At 51.6% G+C, this 19187-nt stretch overlaps 7 protein-coding genes across 7 annotated transcripts; 4 read left to right on the plus strand and 3 right to left on the minus strand.

Moving 5' to 3' along the window:
* Window positions 1-38: 38 nt before the first annotated feature.
* CC77DRAFT_1093776 (C2 domain-containing protein) lies at window positions 39-4850 on the plus strand. Its single transcript, XM_018529701.1, has 4 exons — window positions 39-2983; window positions 3028-3609; window positions 3657-4472; window positions 4524-4850. The coding sequence occupies exons 1-4, from the start codon at window positions 380-382 to the stop codon at window positions 4620-4622; spliced, it is 4101 nt and encodes a 1366-aa protein (XP_018386842.1). The 5' UTR covers window positions 39-379; the 3' UTR covers window positions 4623-4850.
* A 563-nt stretch (window positions 4851-5413) lies between these two features.
* On the plus strand, window positions 5414-6413 carry CC77DRAFT_1060233 (hypothetical protein; the record flags this gene model as incomplete). Its single annotated transcript, XM_018528321.1, has 2 exons — window positions 5414-5574; window positions 5675-6413. The coding sequence occupies 2 exons, from the start codon at window positions 5414-5416 to the stop codon at window positions 6411-6413; spliced, it is 900 nt and encodes a 299-aa protein (XP_018386843.1).
* Window positions 6414-6547: 134 nt separating this feature from the next.
* CC77DRAFT_1060234 (hypothetical protein) lies at window positions 6548-6902 on the plus strand (the record flags this gene model as incomplete). The annotated part of the gene is made up of 2 exons (XM_018528322.1): window positions 6548-6589; window positions 6651-6902. The coding sequence occupies 2 exons, from the start codon at window positions 6548-6550 to the stop codon at window positions 6900-6902; spliced, it is 294 nt and encodes a 97-aa protein (XP_018386844.1).
* Window positions 6903-7509: 607 nt separating this feature from the next.
* Window positions 7510-8654, minus strand: CC77DRAFT_1060235 (hypothetical protein; the record flags this gene model as incomplete). The annotated part of the gene is made up of 4 exons (XM_018528323.1): window positions 7510-7726; window positions 7777-7995; window positions 8049-8505; window positions 8570-8654. 4 exons carry the CDS (start codon window positions 8652-8654, stop codon window positions 7510-7512), a joined length of 978 nt encoding a protein of 325 aa, XP_018386845.1.
* Window positions 8655-9469: 815 nt separating this feature from the next.
* Window positions 9470-10132, minus strand: CC77DRAFT_1019359 (hypothetical protein). The gene is made up of 3 exons (XM_018524817.1): window positions 9927-10132; window positions 9561-9872; window positions 9470-9514 (listed from the first exon to the last, which is right to left on the minus strand). The coding sequence occupies exons 1-3, from the start codon at window positions 10071-10073 to the stop codon at window positions 9488-9490; spliced, it is 486 nt and encodes a 161-aa protein (XP_018386846.1). The 5' UTR covers window positions 10074-10132; the 3' UTR covers window positions 9470-9487.
* A 156-nt stretch (window positions 10133-10288) lies between these two features.
* CC77DRAFT_1019360 (helicase swr1) lies at window positions 10289-15888 on the plus strand. The gene has a single exon (XM_018524818.1). It carries the CDS (start codon window positions 10657-10659, stop codon window positions 15730-15732), a length of 5076 nt encoding a protein of 1691 aa, XP_018386847.1. The 5' UTR covers window positions 10289-10656; the 3' UTR covers window positions 15733-15888.
* Window positions 15889-18902, minus strand: CC77DRAFT_1093779 (hypothetical protein). The gene is made up of 2 exons (XM_018529702.1): window positions 16664-18902; window positions 15889-16599 (listed from the first exon to the last, which is right to left on the minus strand). The coding sequence occupies exons 1-2, from the start codon at window positions 18810-18812 to the stop codon at window positions 16214-16216; spliced, it is 2535 nt and encodes an 844-aa protein (XP_018386848.1). The 5' UTR covers window positions 18813-18902; the 3' UTR covers window positions 15889-16213.
* Between the last annotated feature and the right edge of the window lie 285 nt (window positions 18903-19187).

Genomic DNA, 19187 nt, shown 5'->3' on the forward strand with positions numbered 1-19187 from the left:
GCTAATTAAAGCGTTGTTTCAAGGTGGCCGGGCCCCAGTCAGCGGATATGAGGCTCCTGGCTCCCTGCACAGCAACAACGTGTGACGCACTCCGGTGGATCTTCCGCGCCACCAGGAACCCCGTCGGCCACGACGCGACGCCCAAAGATTACCGCCGATCGTAGCAACCCTCCGTGAAGCGTGCAAAAGAAGCCCTGGGGTGAATTACAGAGTCGCCGCGTGCCAGGAGAGACCACAAGAGAAGGCACGACCCCGCTAGGACATCCCACTGGGCAGCTGCAGCCCGGGAGCGTGCACTACACCACCACCGCCTTGATATGCGCCCAACCACAGCCAAACTCGTCCACCCACGCCATTGAACCCTCCCACCTGCTTCACCATGGACGGCACCCGGGGGAGCAATCGCCGCATCAACAGCCTCCAAGCACAGGACCGCCTGCGACGACACAGCTCGGCCAACGCCCGTGGGAAGCGCCCCGTCACCGCCCAAGATGCCTATCTCTATGCTCTGCGTGCAGCATACCTCGCATACCTCCTCCAGCCCCGACAGAAGCGAGTGCAGCATGTCCCTGCAGCGCCCAAGCATATCCAGCGCTCGTCAACCTCGATCAACGACCTCATGAAGGACTTCTCCCTCATACGAGACTCCAAGAGCACGCGCTTCCCCCGCGACTTCATGGCCGCGCTCGACAAGCGGATAACAAAGGTGCTCATGGGCCAGGAACGCATGCCCGAGTTTCAGGATGCCACGGTCAAGCGGACGTTTGCTGTCTTCTTGAACGCGTTCAAGGACCCGTCTTTCAGGAAGAACATGGACAAGGATAGGAGAGTAGAGGACCTGCTCCTGATTTTCTACTCCAACGCCACAAAAGAACTACAAAAGGGCAAGGCGCCAGGAGACGAGGGCTGGAAGCTCATGGTAGATCGACACGTCGCTCTATTCCTGCGTCTTGTCAGTTCCACCCTCAAGGACCATGACTGGCAAAAGGACCGACCAGAACTTGCGCATCGGCTGGCCACCATGGAGAAGAAGCTTCTCGTACACGACCAAGATTTGGCGGCAGAGAACCAGCGCAACGGCGGACAAGGTGGCACAACAGTCGAAGTCGAAGTTCCACGCAGCTACGAAGTCAAGGACATGCCACTTGTCTTAGTGGTGTCGCGTATCTTCGCCGTCGGATACTCCGACGTGCAGGCCGACATTAACCGCTACAAGGCCGTGTGGACAGAAAAGGCTGCTTTGCAGGATCTCAAGACATACCAAGCCCACCTCAGTCTCATGACGAAGAAGACGCTGAACAGTGATGACTTCGATACTGAGGAGGCGTACGAGGCATGGAAGAATCAAGAGGTACCGGATCTCTCACAGATGATATTGGCCATCATTCAGTCAAATCCCGAGCTCGCAAAGAGCTCCCCCGGATCTGTGCCACAATTCAAGCCGAAGGCGTCTTTGGACCCGGGCTACTCAGATGCTTCGCGGCAAGGGTCTTTGTCTTCCGAGAACGGCTCCTCGTATGTCATTGACCAACCTGTGGATATGAGTGGGCTCAACATCAACGACGACCCTAATGATAGCTCATCCTACACCTTCATACCTTCAGATCCACGTGCCACTTACCGTGCGATACTGAACGAAGCACTGACGTACGACCTTGCGGACACTGAACTCGAGCCAACTGAAGCTACGAGCGAGAACCCGTCCGTCAAACTGCTATCGAAGCAGTCGGCAGAACTCTTGAACGAGATAGCTCTCCGATGGAGGATACCCCAATTCTCCCGCCTCGTTTTGTTCCTAGATGTCATCAGAGACAAGTACATCAACCAAGACATCAGTCTCGACACGCTCGACGCTGCCTTCAACTATGTCAAAGAGCCGCCGCCAACAGATAAGAAGTCACATCGAATGAGTCACGTTCCGGTGCAGGAATCCTTGTTCGATCGAACGAAATGGACGATCCAGGACTATACTCTCAACCAGCAAATTCTGTCAACATTGCACGATTGCTTGCTGCGAGAGTTGTACGAGCTGATGATGCATGTGTACGATACCAAACCGCCTCCACTCGGGCCGGTCATGTATATCCTAGAGTCACACATTTACGACGACCCCACGTTCCCTGGCACTGAAGAAGACATGGATCAGTTTACCGAGCAATTACGCCAAGGTCTGAGGGAGAAGGCCGGTGATGTGTATCGGGAGCTTCTTGCCAAGCACATTCCAGACACAAAAGAAGAATGGGAGTTCTATCACGTCATTGAACTTGGTCGCGCCGTGGTCAAGCTCTGCGAGCGGATACAGAAGCGTTATCGCAAGAACCCAGAAGTCATGGGGGCTAGTCCCATGATGTGTCTGGTCGAGAAAATGTTTCCTTCGTACGCCGCAGATGCGCGAGACCTAGTCGCTCGAATCATGGACGTTGCGCAAAGCAAAGAAGAAGACGTACCTGTGCAGGATGGGTTCGACTTGTACAAAGAGCTCGTTGAAATCCGCCGCATACACAGCGATGCTCTGCCAAACAAAAATTTCGCTTTCAGTATCGAGGAACAGCTACAGGATTTTGTATGGCGATGGATTCAAATGACGGACCAGAACCTGATTGGGTGGGTTGATAACGCGTTCAAGGCGGACCAGTTCCAGATCGAGTCCCAGAACCCCATTCCTTCCGACGACGAGCGCCATAGCGTATCGGTTGTGGACGTCTTCCGATCCTTCAACCAGAGCATCGAGCAGATTGTTTCCTTGAACTGGGATAATGATGTTCAGTACGCCAAATTCATGACTGCTGTCTCCAAGTCAATAGGCGTCGCACTCGCAAGATACTGCGAGCTTGTGGAGCAGAAGTTTGCTAAAGAGATGGATCGACTTACACCCGAACAAGAGGCTGCCGCCCGTCAAACCAAATCTGAAAAGTGGCTGTCGACAGTCAAGGACTTCTACAGTCAAAAGGAGAAAGTCGAGCCCTTCCAGTTCTACCCTGAGGTAAGTCATCCACTACATGGCGTGGTCTATGCTTACATGTTTAGTCACTTGTCAAACTCAACAATATTGAGTATGCGATGCAGCAGTTAGACAAGCTTGAGCGCGAGATCGGCGTCGATGCCTGCGCTGAGGTCATTCAGAAGCACTCACCACCACCAACGCAACGCGCTCGAAACAATAACTTTGTCTTCACTATTAAGATCATCGAGGCTGAAGATCTGAAAGCATGCGATATGAATGGACTTAGCGATCCATATGTTGTACTTGGTGATGAGTACCAAAAGCGCTTGGCAAAGACTCGTGTGATCTACCGCAACTTGAACCCACGTTGGGACGAGACGATTGACATCACGACTAACGGCCCGCTTAATGTTGTTGCGACAATTTGGGACTGGGACGCTATGGGCGATCATGACTGCGTTGGTCGGACATCTCTCAAGCTCGATCCATCACATTTCCGCGACTACATGCCCCGTGAATACTGGCTTGATTTGGATACCCAGGGTCGTCTGTTACTACGTGTGAGCATGGAAGGAGAGCGAGATGATATCCAATTCTACTTCGGCAAGTCGTTCAGAACACTTAAGAGGACTGAGCGTGACATGACACGGAAGATCACGGACAAGGTAGGCATATTGCTGTCGTTTCAGATGGGTTGAGCTAACAAAGACAGCTTTCCTCTTTCATCGGTTATAAGCTTTCTCGCCGATCACTTGATGCTCTGCTAAACAAAGGAGTAGCATCGAAGGTAACGAACTATCTTGGCAACTTCAGAACAGCCCGACCTATGTCGGTCATCCAAGCTCAGGGTCCCACGCAGCAAGATGTTACCGAAGCCCTTGGTCCTCTCTTTGTCTACTTCGACGAGAACTTTGCCATCATGAAGCAGACATTGACAGATGCTGCAATGATCATGGTCATGACAAGACTCTGGAAAGAAGCGCTTGCAACGATAGAGTCGCTACTCGTACCTCCTCTATCTGACAAGCTGTCGCAGCAGCGCCCATTGACACAGCAAGAGCTCGATATCGTCTTCAAGTGGCTGAAGATGCTGTTCGACTTCTTCCATGCTGTGGACGAGGATGGTAACGTCGAAGGTGTGCCGATGGACGTTCTTAAATCGCCCAAGTACCATGAGCTTCAGAACCTCAACTTCTTCTACTTCGAACCTACCGAGGATCTTATTCGCACGTCCGAATCAATGGCCGCTGCCAGCGCAAGGCGACAGCAAGAACAGTCACAACGTCTTAATCGCATGTCAGCACCGCCTGCTATGGGTCACCAGTTCGGTGGCGCGGCAGGACTTGTCGGAATGCCAACTAGGAAACACAAGACCATTATGTTATCGAGGAACCTGGGTACAATGAAGAAGGCCAAGGAGGAGAAAAGAAAGGAAGCACAGGCTGAGCCTAATGACGACATGATTCTGAGGATATTGAGAATGAGGCCTGAGGCGGAGCGATACCTCAAGGACAGAAGCAGGCAAAAGGTATGTGTCACTCCGTCGTTGTCGGAACTCGAATTCGCTAACGCACAACAGGAACGCCTCGCTGCTGCGCAGGCCGCAGAAATGATCGTCCGACAGAGTCTCAACGCTGGTGGTGGTCGCATGACGGGCGGTATGGGCCCACGCCGATGAAAGAAACCTACCCTTCTTGTCACATGTCACTGTTTTGGTGTTTGTTTCTCCTTTCGATACCTCTGCATCATTGTGCGTTGTTCGGGCGTTGGGGGCATACTTAGCTAATGTGTTATCGGTGGCATCCGGACTTCATGGGATGTACAGCGAGGCGTCTATGTGAGCTTTCGCAGATATGAGATGACATGAAGTAGGATAGTTAGATAGATGATGTCTATGATGTTTACGTAGGCAGGTGCGCCGCTCGTCATCGTGAATGCCCTACGTATGCTAACTCCAGTGACCCTTCCGAGTCAGTGTTGACTGAGCCAAGCATCAGTGGGCCATCGATCTTCGATACTCTAATTCATAAATGATCTATATCTTCTGAAATTCCATGGACATAGCATAAGGAAAGATGGCCTTCATCGGTTTTTCGTGCTGGAGTCTCGCCAGCTCGTCTGAGTACGCTCAGACTGCTCTTAGGCATTAACTGTGGGATATGTGCGTGTAAATGCATCATCATCCTATGTTAGATACCGGATGTTGCTTTCGTGTCTTCCTTCCGTGTGAATAAGAACACGCTGTCTCGCCTCTCTATACCTTCCCTTTCGACTTCTCTAGTACAGTTCTACATATACCTGTCTGGCAATGGGTTTCTTCACCTTCACTTGGCCGTTTGCACTTGTCAAGGCAACCCCACTTTAACGCTTTTTGGACTTATGTTTTCCATTGCGACTTCGTCTTCTCCCTCGCTACCTCAGTACCCTCATGCACGCCTCCATCAACACTGCATCTATATTTGAAGTGCGATGTCGAGCTCGCAATTACCCTGCAGCGACCCCTATATGTACCCTGGATCACGGTGTGCCCCCGAGATCGTGTCGCTGGAAGTAGGGAGTGGTAGCGATACCGAAGTGCTCGAAGCGCCTCTAAGGTACCTGCGCCTTATATCATACTACTTCAATGATCAGTAAGTTTTTATCATCGCGTCATTCAGCACTTCATCGTGGGGGCATCCACTGCACTATTATACATGTTTAACCTTACAAAAGTACACTGACATACCCCAGTCTACATGGAACATCAGAGTTCTTCATCGTTCCCAATAGCTCGCCCTTTCTCTTCCGCATCTTTCTGAAATTCCTCAAAACCGGTAACCTCTATCGTCTGGACTCAGATGAGACGATGGACCGACGTTTCTCTTTCGGCACACTGATCGACATTTTTGAATTCGCAAAAGACTTTGAGATCGATGCACTGCGCAACGCAGCCCTGAACGAGTTCTTCCTCCGCATTGTCGACAATCCAGATCGAATGCCGTATAAGTATATCTCAGACATATACGAGGCCACCAGCTCGGACTCATCTCTTCGAAGTCTCATCGTCGATGTCATCGTGTACATTGGAACGAAGCAGGAAATGAAAGAATGGAAGGACGACCTCCCAAAAGAATTCATGATGAACTGCTTGACTGCCGCAAACGAGGATGAGATTGTGCCGTTCTCGGGAGACCGGTCCGAAGTCGAAGTCATGGAATGGCTGAACGAGATGAAAGGGAAGCTGTGTAACTTGTTCCATGTTCACGATCTCGGGCCGGAGCCGGAATCGCGACAGATGAGACCTTTCGTAAAGAACAGGAAATCAAGGTTGGGGAAAAGGGCGAGAAGGAGGCAGGAGGAGGAGACAGCTCGTGAAGATTCAGATGAAGAGGGAGAGATGGACCCAGAGAGACAAAAGTTGGCTGATGATGACGCTGCCGAGAGAATGAGGTATCTGATGGAACCTTTGCCTGCCAGGGCAAGGTATTAGGTCTCGTCCTGCTGCATGTTCTCCTTGCGGATATCTTCAGCCTGCACCACTCAAATTCAGACACCATCAGCCCAGCCTACGAGCACACTACTGCCCACCAACATCAACTAGACTATCAAAAGCCCCTTGCCAACATGAAGATTGTGCTCGCGACTCTATGCCTTAGTATATCCACTGTAAGTAGCTTCCTGTTCTCTCTAGCTATCTCATAGCATTCATACCAATCTGTACGAACAGGTCATGATCAACGCAGTTGCAATCCCCGAGGAGAACGGCTCTTACACGAGTCTCGCCGCCCGATGGTCCCTGGACGATCTGGTCCTCGTCAACATGACGGTGTATGATCCACGATTTCCTGGCGTCACATTCACAGGTGATGCAAAATCTGTGAACCAACAGATGGGGCATTTGAAACCCGGCGATTTTCCTGATCTTTTCGAACCTTCTGAAGCACGCTCACTGGCAAAGTGGTCTACTGTAGGTCTTTAATGTTTCGCCCTTCTGCTATTTGCGACATACACTAATGTCATGGAATAGCTAAACTGCAATTATGGAACGGATATCTTAGGCCCTAAGTCCTGTCATAATAACCTCGGTTACCTGAGGGCACTCAACCGTGCAAACTGCTGTGTGAATGGCGGGTTGGGAGCATGTGCACGAGTAGCCTGCTCAAATACGTGCGGGAATTTCTTGTGTAACAAGGTATGTTGAATCCCTTACTTGTTCGGGCTCCTTCTCATGACTCTTCCAGACAAATAGCCAATTCTGTGCTTCTTGTCGAGATATTTCGACCGATCTACAATATATAAAGGACCACTGTGAGCATGCTAAAGTTGCCACGGCTAGTGGCGCAAGAGACTTTGACACGCACTTCGTTGAACAGAGTGGTACCAATGGTTGTTGAAGCTTGACTACAGCAACTGATTTTGAACGTATGAAGCTTTTCCCAGATCTACGACGGTCTGGGGAGTATGTACTTCTTCTATAGAAATTAAACAAAGCGAACGTCTGCTTGCTCACAAATGAAGCGGCGTCACGTCTGTTCGGTCTCCTTTAATCACTATTATTCTTCCATGGCTTACAACTTGCGCTCAGGTTACTCGTAAGTGACGGCCGGCCCACCAGGCAATTCATCAAGCCATCCATCGACCGGCTCTTTCACAGCTTGCGGCACCCCGCACTTTGTCGACACATCAGCACCCTGAGTCGTCAGTCCAGTACAGGTGTTTCCAAAGCAGCGTTGATCCATAGCCTTTTGCAGCGCGCCGTCTTTCCAGCCAAAGACATAGTCGCCATGTTGGCCATAGCCAGTTCTATAGTGTTTTTAGCATCGTTTTCCCTACTATCTTCGCAGATCACTCACGCGTCACCCATGCTGTACACGAAAGGCTGCGAGCCGTCATCAGGCCAGAGAGCCGCATCATTGAAAGGGGTGGTGTCCCACATGACTTCGTACATGAGTTGTGGCATATGTATGGGGTGTGTCGCTGGGCAGGGACCGTTGGACTCGAAGGAGCCAGTTGTTGGGTAAGCGACGTGGTCTTTGTGGTTGGGGGAATCGAGGTTCTTGCCATCCCAGCATCTATGTTCAACATCAGCATCGAAAACAAGGATACGTAGGAAGGATGAACGAACGTCGGAAACGTAATAGTCGTCCGAATTCCACCGCCACACATCTTTGGTGGCAGTCCCGCAGTATCGAATTCTCCAATACATGGCGCGCCACCGAAGGGATCCTGTTCTTTGTTCGTAAAGCACCGATGGCAAAGCTGCTTTTGTTGTCCCTCCTGGACTCTCAATCCTGGATCACCAACCAACATCCTGAAGCCTTTGGGGAAAGCTGTGACGGTGCTCTTCCCATCGTATGGCGGAATGTAGTACACTGTAACGCCTTCTCTACCCTGAAGGCCCAAATTAACCATCTGAGGGACGCGTTGGAAAGTACCGTTGCGCGCTTTGAAGTATAGGTTTGCGGTCCAATAGTTTGAGAGGTCTTCAGCGAAATCACAGGTTGTGCATGTGGCTTCCGTGCTGGGATCGAGGTCGAGCGGTGGCATAGACACGTTGAAGGCATTTCCACCCACGATCTGGTCTGGATAACGGTGTGCCGGGTTAGTTTAGGATTCGTGTAGAGCCCGCAGGTGGATGCTGCTTACGCATGTGTGCTGAGGGTGCAACGCCAGGCTGAACAAGTGGGTCGATGCGATCGTAAACTAATTGAGAGCACTGGAAGCGCAGCATTGCAGCTGTCGCAAATTGGCGCGCTTTGAGGTTGTGAGCTGGCGAAGCTGCGACATTGTTGAAGAAAGTGGTAAGTGCAAGCCCAAGTGAGGACCAGTACATGGCGACGATCAAATACCGTGAATGACTTTAACAATTACGGATGACAAAAACGTAAAATACAGATGTGGAAGTTCAGATGCGTACTCTTGTACCGCATACGCCTACCAATATATAAGGGGTAACGTCCATAGCAAGGTCTCCACATGGAACTCACCCCACATCATCTTCACGGTTCGCCATGTCGAGTAGTTTCGTCGAAGGATTGTAGCCTGTAGAAGGTTCCAAATCCAACTGCCGTACATGAGTATGTTGATTGCTTGTATACAATATGAGAATTGACCAATCAGATCCTGGCAAACATCCTGGCGGACACCCGACAGAGCGAATACCAAGCAAGGATGAAAAGACACGCAACGAATAGAGTGCTGAGCTCCCTCGAATCCTTGGGGTCAAGTGTGGGATACATGGGGCCCATGTGCTTATACTAGTGGTTTGCTGTAACGCTATGAGGTCCTGGGATGGGGCGGAATATTCCTGGCTTCGCATGTTCCACGACCCACTATATGGGGCCCATTGCAGAGGACTCGCGGTCAAATTTCAGGAGTCCGTTTTGATAAGCTGTTTCACAGTCCTTAAGTAGGCAGTACACCGAACCAGAAAAAATAGTAATAGACTATCACTTGAATCCAGGCAGTGGCGTAAAGCATCATCAGCAAGCCTAGGATGGTAACTGGGTATTGAATTGACATAGAGAATTCCATTTGTATATATCAGCTGAATCTGCATACAATTTACCAGCCCTCACCGGGCTTCCTTGCCTGTACACAGTTAGCGATAGTCCTCGACTTCTCAACATAAACTCACCAGCAATGCGCCCTTTCCACCCAGCTCAGCCTCCAGACCGTCTGGGTATGTCTTGGGAGCACTGAGCTTGTCGGGGTATACGGTGCCAACAGCTGCGCAAAGTCCAAAGACGGTAGCGATGAATGTGCCCATCAGGACGAAACCCCATTGGGGACTGAAGTGGTTGTAGTCGTGCAGGGCTAGTACGCCGAGGATATCGTTGTCCTCGTGGCAAGGCTCGCCATAGTTGCGGCGCTCCTGCTTGTCCCAGTAATCACCGTATGGGTCGCGGTTTCCTCGCTTCTCAGCAGGAGGGTTGATGTAGCCGCCATTCTATCACTATCAGCACTACGCCCTTCATTGCTTGCATATAATTCGGAGGCGTACTTGGTTCGGGTCAGCAAGCTCGACGGCGCTCTTCTCGGCATCGGTAAGGGCGGTTCGGATCTGGATGAATTGGGGTCGTGGGCGTGCTACGGCGGGGACAATGGCTCGAGCCAGCGGGCGGGCCGCTACAATGCGCCTGGGAAGCATGCTGGGGTGCAGTGAGTACCTCTGCGATACAGGTGCTCGGTGTCTGCTTACGTTGTGGCGCTATTCCGGGGGTTGGTGGATATGAGTATTGGTGTGTCGTTCGCGATGAGCTCAGTTGCGGCACCCCGGTAATGCTTGGCGGAGAAGTGGGTCCAACTGCTCTGCGTACTACCACAATCGGTCATGAATATGTAGCACGAAAGGCGTCTACGCGACCGAAGAGCCTGACGCCTGCCTGGGAGAATTTGCGGAGACTTTAGACAGCCACAATCACAGCATCCAGAAGTGTAGATACTACCATCTTGTTGTATTTCACGTCGAGGGGATAGCATGCGCGCCCGTGCCGGTACTTAGCGTGTGATCCCTACCAAACATTATCGCCGGCTCTGTTTTTAACATCTCACGACATCGACACATTACAGCATCATCCCAACGCGAACAGATATTTAAAATCTGACCCCTTCACCGCTATCAGCACGCGTCAGGCTATCTTGCGACTCCGAATTTGAGCTGATATATGTCGATTTGGCCGCGCGCCGGGTGGTCTCCAGGCTCCCCAGGCCGCCTCTTTCGCCCTTCCTGAATGGAAGAAGTTACCGCCGCGGATCGCGACATCGACTCCATTCCACCACGCGACTCGATCGACGCCCACGACGCATCCGACAGCACACAAAATGGAGACAGCATCGAGATTGATAGCGCAACTGTGATCAAGGACGAGGATCAGCTGGCGCCAGTAAATGGCGATGATGGTGGCGTCATTGAGCGCCCGACAAAGCGGCGGAAACTCGAAGATGCCACACCGCGTCGCTCAGCATCACGCGCCGTATCGCCGCCCTGGAAGTCTTTCGTGGCTGATGGGCCCACGACTGTGTTCGAGAATGGCGTCAGAAAGTCGTCGCGTGTAAACAAGGACACTGCACCGCCGACGCCAGAGCCTGTAAAGCGGAATTCACGACCGGCTAGTAAGACGACGCAAACGAATGGCACCCCTAAGAATGGTGTCAAGCGGGAGTCGCGCAATGGCTCAGGGCCCATGTCTGTCCCGAAAGGAAAGACGCCGTCCACTATCACGAAGAAGGCTTCTGCACAGTCCTTGGTAACCCCGGCGCGCAAATCTGAGCGCCAGAGGAAGCCATCTGGACTTGCGACAACATCCCCAGTCGCATCGCCAGCACTTCAAAATGGGTCGCCCGAAGGCACGCGCAAGCGGGTCGGACGCTCTCGGAGGGGCGCTCAGGCGCCCACTGACGATCTAGGTGACGAACCCGTGGACGATGCCGAAACCAATGGACATGACCCCTATGCCGGCCTTTATGGATCGCCCGACGACTCGAATCCGGCAATGCCCGCCCCTCGTCTTCGCCTGCGACTGCGAAAGCCCGACCCTCCGAATCGACATCCCGCACATGCCCCGCCCAAGTCAGAGTACGCATCCCTCGAAGAGTGGTTAGGGCAGGACGACCCACTAGACGGCGAAGAGGCGCTCAGGACAACACAAGAGAAGGCTGAGGAGGAGGCCGAGCGTCGCTTACAGATCGTCGAAGCTGCTGAGCATGGAGTTTTGAGCCAGACACGATGTAGTGTGTATGCACCTGAAGCAGCCCCAGAACCGCCTCCACAGTATGGTCATTGGGATCACGTGGTGGCGCATGCTCTACACTTCGGCAAGCTGCTGAAAGAGGAAAAGGTGGCACATCGGCGGACGGCTAAGATCCTGGCTAGGGAGGCATATGACTTCTGGAAGAACAAGTTCAAGCGCAAGAGTCAAGATGAGATTGAACAAGAAGAAACTGAGCGACAGGTGACAAGGTACAAGCAGCTTGTGAAAGATGTCAAGGACGCGTGGGGCTTGGTCAAGGTTGAGATCGATAAAGAGCGTGTGGCCAAATACGAAGAGGAGCAGTTGCAGCTCGGACACAAGGCTATGGATGACATGTTCAACCAGGCACAAGAGATTCTGGGTGGCCGTAATGCGGGCGATGGCGCATCTTCCCTGGTCAGCGAAGACCGCGATTTCGATGAGATGGAATCTGAAAGCGGGGTGTCGCACGCCTCAGAACAACAACACGACGATGACATTATGTCTTCCAGCTCCGATAGCGAACAAGAAAACGAACAGGATGAAGATGCGAACCTCACAGCCGAACAGCTACGCGAGAAATATGGACAACTTCCCGATATTCCAGAGAGTAGCTCCGAAGCTGAAGCGAACTCAGAAGATGACGACGATGAGCAGGCTGATGCGGAAGAGGGTACTCCTGCGCCAACGCCAGACCCTGATCTTGAAGACGAAGATACCAGCGAACCCCCCGAAAATACTTTCCAACATACCAACGGCTTCAATGACAACGAAGAAGATGAGGAGAAGAAAAAGCCAGGTTACATCGACCCTGCTACGATCGAACTTGATCAGGTTGATGATGCTTTGCTAGATTCTGAAGACGACAAGGGCTCAGAATCCGGTAGCGAGGCTTGGTCAAGCAACGAAGGCTCGGGAAGTGACGACGATGGTGAAGAAGCAGGCGAATCGGAAGATGACGATGATCAAGAGAGCGAGGAAGAAGAACTGGGCATGATGGGCTTTTTGGCACCTAAAGACATCAAGAAACTGAAAGAGGCTGCCAAGACCACGATTGACGACATGAAATCAGAAGAATCGTCCCCCCAAATAGAACAGCCAAACGGTCATGCTCCGTCGCCTGCGGAAACCACTGAAGAGAAGCCTCGTGTGAACGGCCATGATTCCGTCGCTGAGGTAGATGAGCCACATGTCAATGGGGACACTGCGGCACAGCCGGCTCCTTCCATCGAGATTGCTGAGTCAACTCCAATGGAAGATGTAGTACGATCCAAGAGTGCTTCTAGATCTCGGCACACGTCTTCTCCACCAAGAACCGAGGTGCCGTTCTTGCTACGCGGTACCCTCCGAGAGTACCAACACGACGGACTAGATTGGCTAGCGAATCTATACGAGTCTGATACTAACGGTATCCTCGCAGACGAGATGGGTCTAGGAAAAACTATACAGACGATCTCGCTCCTTGCATACCTTGCTGTTCGTCGCGAAATATGGGGTCCGCATCTAGTCGTAGTGCCCACTAGCGTCATGCTCAATTGGGAGATGGAGTTTAAGAAGTTCTTGCCAGGCTTCAAGATCTTGACGTACTATGGCGACATCAACGAGCGAAAACGAAAGCGCTCAGGCTGGCGCAACACTGGAAAGGACATGTACAATGTTGTCATTACTTCATACCAGCTCATCCTCCAGGATGCAGCAGCATTCAAGATGCGGCCCTGGCGCTACCTGGTGCTCGACGAAGCCCATAACATCAAGAATTTCAAATCACAACGATGGCAGACCATGCTTAACCTTCGGACAGAGCGGCGGCTCCTGTTGACCGGTACGCCTTTGCAGAACAATATCGACGAGCTTTGGTCGTTGCTGTATTTCTTGATGCCAGCTGGATTTGCTGGAGAGGGTCGCATCGCGGGTCTAGAAGAATTCACGCTAGCGTTGAAGAATCCTACGTCGCAGATTCTCGACCAGGGAAGACAACAACTCGACGCAGAAGCGCAGAAGGTGGTCAAACGGCTCCATGAAGTACTTCGGCCATATCTGCTTCGACGACTGAAGTCGGAGGTTGAGAAGCAAATGCCTGGAAAATATGAGCATGTTGTCTACTGTAAGCTTTCTAAGCGGCAACGACAGCTTTATGACGGATTCATGGGCCGTGCTTCGACCAAGGAGATCTTGTCCTCCGGAAACTACATGTCGATTATCAATTGCTTAATGTCATTACGAAAAGTCTGCAATCACCCCGACCTGTTCGAAACGCGAGCTATTGTAACGTCCATGGCTATGCCCAAGTCGGTTGCCGCTCAGTACGAGATCAAGGACTTCCTCATTCGGAAGCGCTTGCAAGAGGGCATGGAAGACAAGCAAGTAAACTTAGACGCTCTGAATCTGGTATTTGCGCGACGGGAACAGACTCAATTAGGCCATGCTCGACGTACCTATCCTATTCGTGCCACACGGCCTCTAGAAGACTTGATTGAGCGCCAAACACGGCGCATCAACAAACCGACCGACAAGGGTACCTCCCCACTACAATCGACCATGGCAGCCATGGCCAAGCGAGAGCAAGTGGCTGTTCGAGATCACCTGCAAACTTGTCTTAATCTCACTCGCGCTCGTACTCAGTTTATGCCTATATACGGAAAGGACATTGTCGAGGCGGTCACCGTTGATTGGCATGATTTCACGTTCGGGGCTATCACAGAAGGAAAGAAGGTACCTAAGCCGCTCCTGTACCGAACGCACCACACTACGCATCCGAATTATCATGGCTTTGGCCAGGCGCAAATGCAACCGAAGCAAGAGGAGGCAATCCATTACGACATTGTTCGCCAACACCATGGCCTTCTCGGCTTCAGATCACCACGCTCCCATCGTGTGTTGTCACACTGGCACGATCAACAAATTACACACTTCCACGACATGATCCCTACATTGGAACAGCGTGCTGAGGCCATGGAGCCTCTCATCACTCGCTTCACATGTGTTACACCTGCTGTTGCAGCGGAGGAGCTTGCTCCTCTGACCTTGTCCAGACGCGGTGTTCAGCTAATCCAATCGTCGGAGGCAGCACATGAAAAAGATCCCTTCCATGCTTCACGCATTAGACAATCCATCGCCTTCCCAGACAAACGTCTTCTTCAATACGACTGTGGCAAGCTTCAGCGTCTTGCAACGCTACTACGAGATCTGCAAGCTGGTGGTCACCGTGCGCTCATCTTCACGCAGATGACAAAGGTTCTCGATATCCTCGAGCAGTTCCTCAATATCCATGGGTATCGCTATCTACGTCTTGACGGATCTACCAAGATCGAACAGCGCCAAATTCTTACAGACCGCTTCAATACCGACCCTCGCATTCTATGCTTTATCCTGTCATCCCGATCTGGTGGTCTCGGTATCAATCTCACAGGTGCTGATAGCGTCATCTTCTATGATCTTGACTGGAACCCTGCAATGGACAAGCAATGTCAAGATCGAGCCCATCGTATCGGTCAAACACGCGACGTACACATCTACAAGTTTGTCAGCGAATACACCATCGAAGCCAACATCCTCCGAAAGTCCAATCAAAAACGTCTTCTCGACGACGTCATTATTCAAAAGGGTGACTTCACCACAGACACGTTCAACAAGGTTACCTGGCGCGACGCGCTTGACGAGAATATGGGCATCGACACTACCGACGAAGCTGGCGCAGCCATGGAACGTGTGCTCGGCGAGAAGATTGGACTCCTTGGCGACGCACGTGTTATGGGCAACGTAGAAGATACGGAAGATCGTACTGCAGCTTCCATTGCGCAAAAGGAGATTGTGGATGAAATTCAGGAAGATCAAGTCGACTTCAACGAGAGCCTCAACGCTACGAGGGCTGTCTCTGAAGCCGCAGCTACCACTAAAGCGGACGAAGATCTGGATGTTGACGGCAACGAAAAGGAACGGAGACACGTCGATGAATACATGCTGAGCTTGTACCGAGAGGAATATGGCAAAGAACCATACAGACCGCCAACGGACAGGCAGAAGAGGAATCGGAAGGGGCAGGATCCTCATGTACGGCATCGAAAGAAGAAATACTAGTAGACGGCCTTTGATTTTTAGCGAGCGTATTGAAGCGTAAAAATGTATTAATAGTTGTACAATCGTAGTAGCATTTGCATGGTCTGGCGTTTCCTCAACAGAGAGGAAGAGCAATAAGATAACTGTACATTCGCGTTGAAGTCGGATGCTGCCCGCAGATTTTGTTTCTGGTATACGCTGACCACACCAACACCCGAGGTTTATAGACCGGTCAAATGACCAGTACTGTCACATACGACCATAGGATCTTGAGATCACGGCTTCCCGTTCGCTCAGCCCTAGTTAAGCAAGATACCGGCGGATTAGTAGTCAGGTGGGTGACCACTGGCGAATCCCCGCTGTTGTATGTTTTTGCCCGCTCTCTGTTCTTTTTTTGTGTCTTGCACCAAACAAAGATCAACGGCTGAGGCACTCTTAATGCAGGGCCTGCCTAGCTCTCGTTGCAGTAACAGAAATATATATCTCTCTTTTTTCTACGTTGTTAGATAGATGCAGATGTGTCTTCACTGCCACTCTGGACCGCCTCTTCCTGACCACCATCATCTGCATTGATCGCATAGTCTTCCTCTTCTCTTTCTAGATATGGCGGTGGGGCCAGTTCTTGACTCTCTTCGTCGCCTTCTCCATCTTTGGCTTCTACCCACACTCTGTTCAACTCTGCCTCGATCTCCTCTCTCCTCTTTTTCCACTCCTCCACTTTAGCCAGCCTCTCCCTCAGCTCTGCGAGTTCCTTATCCACACTCGATTTCTCAGACTGCGTACCTATGCGTTGGAAGTCCCACTCATCACCGTGATCACCCATGCCAAGAGTCAGTGTGTAATCGTGGTAACGCTTTAGGGATGCGCGGGTGGATATTGTGATTAACGCTAGAATCAATAAGTTAGTCAATGTTATATCGAAGAAAAAAAAAGAGATAACTAGAGAACGTACTTATTCCCTTCGCCTTTGCGCGTTCGTAGAGCAAGCCCTCCACATCACTACTGACCGCACTTGTTCCTTCGTCCACAAACGCATACCGTGGTTCATGGTAAAGTAATCTTGCAATGCCCATTCTCTGCTTCTCACCACCACTGAAAACGTCTTTCCATACTTTCTTCGTGTCCCAGCCGCCTTCCCTGTCAGGTAGATAGCCAAGTTTCGCCTCTTCGAGGACCTGGGAAAGTTCAAAGTCGCGGCGGCCGGCATCCTTCATGTCGGCATCGGTGTGAGGGTAGATGACTTGGTCACGGAGGGTGCCAGTGGAGAGGTAGGGTCGTTGAGGGAGGAACATGATGCCATCTACGCCAATGCTACGTGGACGACTAACAAGACCACGGTATGCGGGCCAGAGACCGGCGACTATGCGTGAGACGGCGCTCTTGCCGCAGCCATTGGGACCAGTGATGAGAAGATGCTCACCGGAATGAACAATAAAGGACAGAGACTCTAGGAGTTCTTCGCCGCCCATTGGATGCAAGGCTGGGGCAACAACTGGAACGTGTTCAAGACGAATTCCGTCAAAACCCTTGTGAACTGTGCCTTGAATGTCGGAGACGGAATAAAGTTCAGGTCGCGTACCGGGCGGAGGATAGTATGCATCTGCATGAACGCGATGGAGTGTGCTGATCAATGTATAGACGCGGGATGTATAGCCGGCCAGTTCAGAGAGGTCTTTGATACTATACATCATACGACCGCCAGCGTCTGCAAGAGACAACATAAGTCGCTTGTTCGTGATGAAGTCCTTCATGCGACTTCGCTCGCGGTGTGATTTCTCGCCTCCAGGCAGCTCAGGTGTGCCTCCTGCACCGCCCCATTCAGGCAAGAAGACGGGAAGCGACGTAACGAGGTATCCGAAAGCTGACCATGAGTATTTGAGGACAAAATCTTCGAGCATATTGTACCGGATCTTGAGGCTGTAGATGCCTTCCATCCAGTGTTTAAGATCCTTGAAACCACGTTCGAGGAAGTGCTTTTCCATTTCGTCACCACCGTAGAAAGCGACTTCTTCGGCGTTTGCGATGAGACGAGAGTGCAGTGCGCGGAACTCGCCTTCTCTTCGACCTTCGACGGCTTTTAGTTTGCCAAATGGTGGAGAGAGTTTCCGTAGCACTGTCGCTGTGAGGAAGTAGTTGCTTAACAAACCAGTCAAAGCCAGAGGTCCTAGAGAACGGTAGAGCTGGTAATTGAAGACGCATAGATCCACAAACGGTTTTCCCAGGCTCGAATACAACGACGCGGCACTCGCGCAGAACAATGTCAGATCTTGCGTGATATACTGGTCTGCTCCAGCTCCTACGCCTCCATCCAGATTTTGGAGCTTGTAGTAATTCAAGTGATCGTTCAGGTACAAGTCGTGAATGTATCTCGTGAGCCGTGTCCGGAATGCGATGGAAACCTTGCTCTGCAAGAACTTGATCATGGCATTCGTGTACGAGGAAAATGTGCCTACACCCAGCCATTGGACTATACCCCACAAGAAAGCCTTTCCATTGCCCGCGACGAGATCGCGCACGATCTCTCCATCGAGGCGCGCTACGACGAGGGAGAGATATGTCCGCAGCATGAGGAAGACGCTATGGCTGACCAAGAGACCCGTCTCCTTGCTGTTCCAACGTGGTATCATGATGTTCAACAGGCTTAGAAACTGGTGTAGGAAAGCCAGATTGAGACCCGGCTTCGTTTGTGGCGGCGGCGCTTGCGGATCGCTCGACGTGGTATCAGCCATGCGGGCTGCGCGTGGGGGCTGGAGGAAAAGTCTACGATGAGCATCGAATGTGGTTTGTTTGGTGGGATGGATGACTACTTTGGACGTCGAGTCGCGGTAGGGAACGTATATTGTCCTGGAGCCGTCTTTGTTCTTGAGTCCGGAGTTCCTCCTCAGCAAGCGTCGGCCAGTCTCTTTCTCTGCACGCCGGCTCTTGTACCATCGGGTACCTCCATATCCTGCGCCTATTATGGTGAGTAGAAGGGTGATGGTAGTCAGAAGCTTCGTGACCTTCGAAGCGCTGCGGACGCGGGACTTGAGGCGCGTCGCATAATGGTCGTAGAGTGCTAAGAGAGGGTCATGAGGCTGGCGTAAGGTGGACTGGGCGGCCATGGTTGACCGTGTACATCCTCCCTAGGAAGATTTTCATTTCCCAATCGTAAAGTCGATGGCGGAGGTCTAGTAATGGTGTACTTGGCTGGCATGTGAGTAAGTGCTATGAGGCTGGCTGCGGTTTGAGCCGAGGCATGTGAACGTGCCACGTGCACTGGGGTAATCCGGGGTGTGGCTCCACAGTAGCTCATGAACACCGCCACTAATGTTATCTTCATTGTGTTCTTGAACTATACGCCGAGAACAGACCAGAATAAGCTTCACCGATGCTATAGCTTCGCAAATTCAGAATTGTTTGATTATGATTACTATTTATCAAGTCTGACAATTACCAGCCACCTGAAAGCATGATGATTACAATGCATCCCCTCGTTC

The sequence above is a fragment of the Alternaria alternata genome, assembly GCF_001642055.1.
Source record: "Alternaria alternata strain SRC1lrK2f unplaced genomic scaffold CC77scaffold_8, whole genome shotgun sequence".
NCBI classification, from domain to species: Eukaryota; Fungi; Ascomycota; class Dothideomycetes; order Pleosporales; family Pleosporaceae; genus Alternaria; species Alternaria alternata.